The 6,247-nt window shown below is 57.8% G+C and overlaps 1 protein-coding gene across 1 annotated transcript; it reads right to left on the bottom strand.

Annotated features, from left to right (window-relative positions):
- Window positions 1–2,299: 2,299 nt before the first annotated feature.
- On the bottom strand, window positions 2,300–5,575 carry LOC119331212 (UDP-glucuronate 4-epimerase 6-like). Its single transcript, XM_037604385.1, has one exon. The coding sequence runs from the start codon at window positions 4,327–4,329 to the stop codon at window positions 2,857–2,859; it is 1,473 nt and encodes a 490-aa protein (XP_037460282.1). The 5' UTR covers window positions 4,330–5,575; the 3' UTR covers window positions 2,300–2,856.
- Between the last annotated feature and the right edge of the window lie 672 nt (window positions 5,576–6,247).

The raw sequence follows: 6,247 nt of genomic DNA, 5'->3' as shown, positions 1-6,247 counted from the left end.
ATCTTCTTCAGCCACCGCCGCCCGTATCGCCGTCGCCGCCCATCCCCACCACGCACCGCCGCTCCTCCCTGGCCGTCGCCGTAACTCCTCCCTTCAGACGCCGCCGCCGCAGCTGCGATGTCTTCTGCCGCGTTGTCTCTCTTCGGCTACATGTACGCAGACGCGCCGGCTCCCTTCACCCACATGCAGCCGGCCCCGCCAATGGCCGGCGGCCATGCTTCGCCCGCCCCGTTGATGGATTCTCCGGGCTACTTCACCACCTGCGGTGGCCCCGCTCCACCAGCCGCGCCGCACTACCCGCAGGCTCTCCCTGCGGGCCACCAGGCGTTCATCGGCGCGCCTAACTAGCCGAATGGCGCCGGTTACGGCGCCCTCCTTGCGCCGTCGCCCGTCGGCGGTTATGGTCCACCCGTCCCGGCGCCGCCCTACGGGGGCCTCCCGCCGTCGCCTTCCCTCGGTTGTTATGGCCCGCCCGCCTCGGCGTCGCTCTACGAGGGCCTCCCGCCGCCGCCGGTACCTGTGTCATGGGACCCCACCCTCCTCGCCGCCCAGCACTCCGCGTCGTTGCCGAGTAGCTCTGTCGGTGGAGGCGAGTGGTACATGGACTCAGGTGCTACTGCGCACATGACATCTCATCCTGAGAACCTAACCTCCTCCACTCCTGTTTGCACACTCACTCGTATCACCGTCGGCAACGGCTCCTCCTTATCTATTACTAATATCGGTAGCACTAGTTTTCCCTCCACTTCCACACCCATTACTATGTCTAATGTTCTTGTTTCACCTGAATTAGTCACGAATCTAGTTTTCGTTCGTCGTCTTACTCGTGAGAACCCACTTACTGTTGAATTTAACGGTGTTGGCTTTTCTGTGAAAGACGCCCGTATCCGGATGATCCTTCACCGATGTGACAGTCCCAATCAGCTCTATCCCGTGCACGTCGGCGCCTCCACCTCCACACCCGTCGCCCTTGCCGCCGGTGTTGACCTCTGGCATGCTCGCTTGGGCCACCCCAACCCCACCGTATTACGTCAAATTCTTAGGAGTTTCTCTTTCTCATGTAATAAGCTCGACGAGCACTCTTGTGAGGCATGTCGGTTAGGCAAGCACGTTCGTCTTCCCTTTAGTGCGTCTACTTCAGTTTCCACCTTTCCGTTTCAATAGCTTCATAGTGATGCTTGGACGTCTCCCGTTGCAAGTAACATGGGCTATCTATACTACTTGGTGATCTTAGATGATTATTCTCATTATGTGTGGACTTTTCCTCTTCGTGGTAAATCCGATGCTTTAGCCGTGTACCATCGACGTACGAAGCATATTGAGATCGATATTCACTTCGTGTGTGACCAGGTTGCCCTTGGCCGTGTTCGGGTTCTTCACGTGCCGACGTCGCAACAGTTTGCTGATGTGATGACTAAGGGATTGCCTACTTTCGTCTTCGAAGAGTTTCGGTCCAGTCTCTATGCCTCTGGCGACGCTTCGACTACGAGGGGGTGTTGAGTTGTATTTTGTGTTGCATGTAATCCCTCCGTCCGGAAATACTTGTCCTAAAAATGGTTGTATTAAAATAAATCTAGATACAACGAGTGGCGAATCTAGACAGAAACTGGAGGGTGGGCTCAAAGCCTGTATCATGCCAATATCTGTTGGGTTGGGCTTGCAAGTGGCTGAATTGGGCCATGAAACTAGTAGTAAAAAAAATTCTTGCAGTGCTGGAGGAGGGGCTCAAGCCTGTTAAAGCCCCCCTAGTAGATTCGCCCCTGGATACAACAATATTTAGGACAAGTATTTCCAGACAAAGGGAGTATTACGTGTTGTGGCCCACCTTCTAGTTGTGTATAGTTGAGGTTGAAACCTATCCAATACTTATATATACGTGCACCGATACTCTATCAATACAACGATTATTGTATTGCAAAACATCTCTGACCAATGGCCATTGTGTTTAGTAGGAATCCTAAGTTCATACTCATGCAGCTTCACAGTTCCACAAGAGGATTCGTGCATTAGTTCAACTTCAGTCATCACGCCGCCTTGTAGACAGCAAGAAACATCAATGTACGAAAGGCTGGTGTGATGCTACTGGAAAGAAGTGATACCAAGTCCAAGGCTCAAACAAATTAACTCTCTCCCTCGCTTGCCACCAAACCTCGCATATAATGCCCACATAAATCAGAAGAAAACGCACGCACAAGTCAGGGACGCTCCACATGCAGCAACATGGTTTTGTTCAGAGAACAAAAGCCATGAATCGGACAGGTTTACACATATGCAGAAATAAATCGCACCAAATCCACCGTCAAGCTTTAACAAATATTTCTAGCAGTCTAGAAAACTGCAGCTGCTCGGACGGACTTGCATCCACCACAGCATCTTGTGTTCTTGTCGTCGTGAGTACACAATTGTTGACATTTTCACAAAACACAAGACAAATTAACCATATGAGCAAGAACAAGATAGTGACCGACAAAACAAAAAAGAAACCGAGCAAAAACAACCTGAACCGTCCCAAAAGGAAGCCCAGGACTTCATCTTTATCGTGTCCTCCTCGCCCCTTTCCACGGCTCATGTCATCTTACCTATACCCCCCATCCCTTTTCCCTAAAATAGTTTGGTTTTGCTTATGCTATGAAGAAAGAATCGCTTCTCCTTTGCCTTGCCACCTCCACGATTCCCTTCCCACCGAGCTCTAGCATGGTTGCATCATCAAGGGGGAAAAGCAGCAGCAATGGCTTAAACAATGGGGGATGCACTCACAAAGTTGTGCAAGACAACCGCCGGCCTCCGACGAGAACAGAATGCACACTTGATGGACTGGACATCCGGGCCGGGAAGCACGCGGCGCGCGCGCTCTCCTCACGATGCCGCGGACATGGCGCCCTTGGATTTCTTCTTGGTAGTCTTGGTACCGACTCTGCTGCCCTTGGCGAGCTTCGCGGGGTCGATCTTGTAGTACTGGAGGAACCATTCCACGAACTTCCGCAGGCCGGCGTCGAGGGAGGTGGTGGGGTGGTACCTGAAGTCGCGCGCGGCGTGGCTGACGTTGGCGTGCGTGAACGGCACGTCGCCGTTGCTCGGCATGGTGACGACGCGTTTGTTCGCTTTCTTGCCGAGGAGCTTCTCGAGGATGGCCACCATGCGGGTGACGGGCACCGGCGAGGTGTTGCCGAGGTTGTAGACGCGGAGGGGCGCCGGCCCGCGCTTCTTGCCGGACTTGGAGCCCGTGCTCTTACCGGCCGTGTCGAGCGCACCGAGGCACCCCTTCACGACGTCGTCGATGTAGGTGAAGTCGCGGCGCACGTCTGTGCCGTCGGCGGCGCGGAAGAGCGTGATGGGCTCGCCGGCGACGATGCTGCGGGCGAAGGAGAAGTAGGCCATGTCGGGGCGTCCCCACGGACCGTACACCGTGAAGAAGCGGAGGCCGGTGATGGAGAGACCGTAGATGTGGTTGTACGCGTGCGCGATGGCCTCCCCGGCCTTCTTGGTGGCCGCGTACAGCGACGCCGGTCGGTCCGTGCGGTGGTCCTCGGAGAATGGCGCGTCAGTGTTGAGCCCGTACACCGACGACGACGACGCCCACACGATCGCCGGCTGCGGGTCGGCGTGCCTGGCGGCGGCCTCGAAGACGCTGACGAGGCCCGCGACGTTGGAGGCCACGTACGTCTGCGGCGCCCGCATCGCGTACCGCACGCCGGCCTGCGCGGCGAGGTGCAGCACGTGCGTGAAGGGCACGACGGTGAAGAGCCGCTCGAGCAGGGCCGCGTCGTTGATGTCGGCGCCGAACACCACCACCCCGCGCGACGCGAGCAGCCGCTGCCGCGCGCGCTTCAGGGCCGGCTCGTAGTAGGCGTTGAAGTTGTCGAGGCCGAGCACGCCGTCGCCGCGCGCCCTGAGCGCCAGCGCGCAGTGCGCGCCCACGAACCCCGCAGCGCCCGTGACCAGCACCGACATCCCCCCGTCCCGCCGCGGCGTGGCGCTCCGCCGCACCTCCCGCTCCCACGCGGCGCCCGCGTACGCCGACGACGACCCGAGCAGGTTCCGGTGCCGCGACGTCTGCCGCGGCGGGGAAGAAGAGGAGGCGGCGGCGGAGAGCCGGAAGGAGCGGGAGAGGAGGGAAGGGTAGTGCACGGCGAAGAGGCAGACGAGCGCGAGCGTGGCGAGGACGGTGGCGCGGAAGAGGAGGTGCGAGGACGCCGCGACGATCTTGGAGGTCCCCGCGCGCCGCATCAGCAGCGCGGCGCCGCCGCTGGCGTACCGCTCGAGCTTGACGCCCTTGGCGGCCGCGTCCACACTGGCCGAGGAAGACGACGACGACGACGGGTGCGGCATTTAGTCCGTACCCTGCTCGCTCACGGGCTCACGTACTGTACGGCCCAGCTCCGCGTGCGCGCGGGTCGAGTGGAGTGGGGTGGAGTCGAGCTGGTGAGTGGTGGCGGGGGTGGGGGTGGGAGTGAGAGTGAGCTATAACGAGGGGGAGGGGACAGCAGGGTTCAGGACGCGGCTTTGCTTGATTTGTGTGCTGCTACTCCGTTTAGCTCCAAAAACCAAAAGTAGGTCAGATTAGCTTAGCTCGGGAGGATCGCCGGTCGATCGCTCACCGACGTTACCGTGGGGGTGGGGCTGTGGTTTGTCGCGAGGAAGAGGGGAGGCGGCCGCCCAATCAACGCACAGAAGTTCGTTGCTACAACTACAAAAATAGTAGTTCCCGCGTTCCCTCCCACTGTGTGTGTCTCTCTGCCTTGGACGCGGCAGGGGGCACCATTCCTTCTGGGCCAACACACCCAGGACAGACGTGAAAATCCCCTGATTTTCGCGACGACCTATTTCGTATGGCGATTGCTACGGACCAGTCGGATGATTTGATCCAGTTTTAAGCCTCCCTCAGAGCCGTCCGTTCAGATACTCCGCAGCCGTACGATCAGACAGCTCACAGCCTCCTATGGCAGAACCACACAGCAGCTCTATGGCGCACCATGCGGCACCGGCAGCAGCTCTATGGCGCTCCATTGCAACTCCAACGACCCTTCATTGCAGCTCCGGCGCAGCTTCAACGACCCCGGCGATGCTCCGCTGCAGCATTGGACGACCTCGGCGGACCTCAATTGCAGCACCGGCGGCCCTCCGACGAAGTTCCAATGCAACACTGGACGGCGCCGGCGAAGCTCCATCGCAGCACCGGCCGTCCCACGGGGAAGCTCCATTGTAGCGCTAGACTTCTCGGCGGAGTTCCACCGCAGCAGCGGCGTGCGGCCGCTGGAGCTGTGGTGCAGCGGTCGTCAAGCCGCCAGAGCTGTGATGCAGCGGTCGTTGGCCGTCGCCTACCCCGTGGAGCGGCTCGTACGGCTAGCAGCAGCCAAGCCACTGCCTTGCAGTGCCCGCGGCCAGCGCCGCTCGCCCGCGAAGCCTTCTCCTGCAGCATTGAAACGGGAATGGATAGTGCGGCTGGGAATCTCCTCCGGCGTCTCCATGCACATAGCTACGTCTTTGTTGCTGCCTAAGTGAAATTGACAAGGACGAGATGATACGAAGAGAGGAAGAAGAAGACTCGAGAGAACAGGGGATAAGATTTTTGCGGTGGAGAGCAACAATGCTCGTGATAAGGCGTGCCAGTGGGGAGGCCCACGTGGGACACGTGTCATGAGAAGGAGGCGGTTTGCGCCAGATGAAAATCATCCGACTTAAACTAAATGTTTTTCATTTCGTATTGGGACCTTCTATCCATCATGCACCCGTGGCTGGCGGGAGCTACCGCGCACCGCCTCGCCACCCGGCCCTTCCCTCAACCTCCCCCACCGTCGTTGTTGGCCACCCGCTCCGACCATCCCTCTAAGCTCAGCACCACCCATAAAAACCTCCGGTGATCTGCTCTACCCCATTACCACCCCTAAGATAAATAATGGGGTTGTGGCGATCCCTACCCCACCCATGATTTTATCCTAAGATAGATGGTGGGCCTAGTTCTTCTCCAACGGGATTGTTTCTTCTCCGACAAGATCTGTCCAAGAGGGAAGGAAGAAGGGAAACAGTGACCGGCGTGAAAAGGGGTTTCACGCACCTAAAAAATATCAAATATGTTCCATGTTTCAAACAATGCACCGAACTCAACTAGCTTGAAAGTTGGAACCTTCAGGATGTCAACGGAAAATAGAGTAATAGAGTTTCTTTAGTATTTTTTATAACTAGAGTGTGTTTAGTCGATGCGAGGGAAGAGATGCCAGCATGAGATGCATCGTTCCTGGAGGATCGG

This window comes from Triticum dicoccoides, chromosome 7A (genome assembly GCF_002162155.2).
Source record: "Triticum dicoccoides isolate Atlit2015 ecotype Zavitan chromosome 7A, WEW_v2.0, whole genome shotgun sequence".
Classification (NCBI taxonomy): Eukaryota; Viridiplantae; Streptophyta; class Magnoliopsida; order Poales; family Poaceae; genus Triticum; species Triticum dicoccoides.
This window is presented reverse-complemented; position numbering and strand designations above follow the sequence as displayed.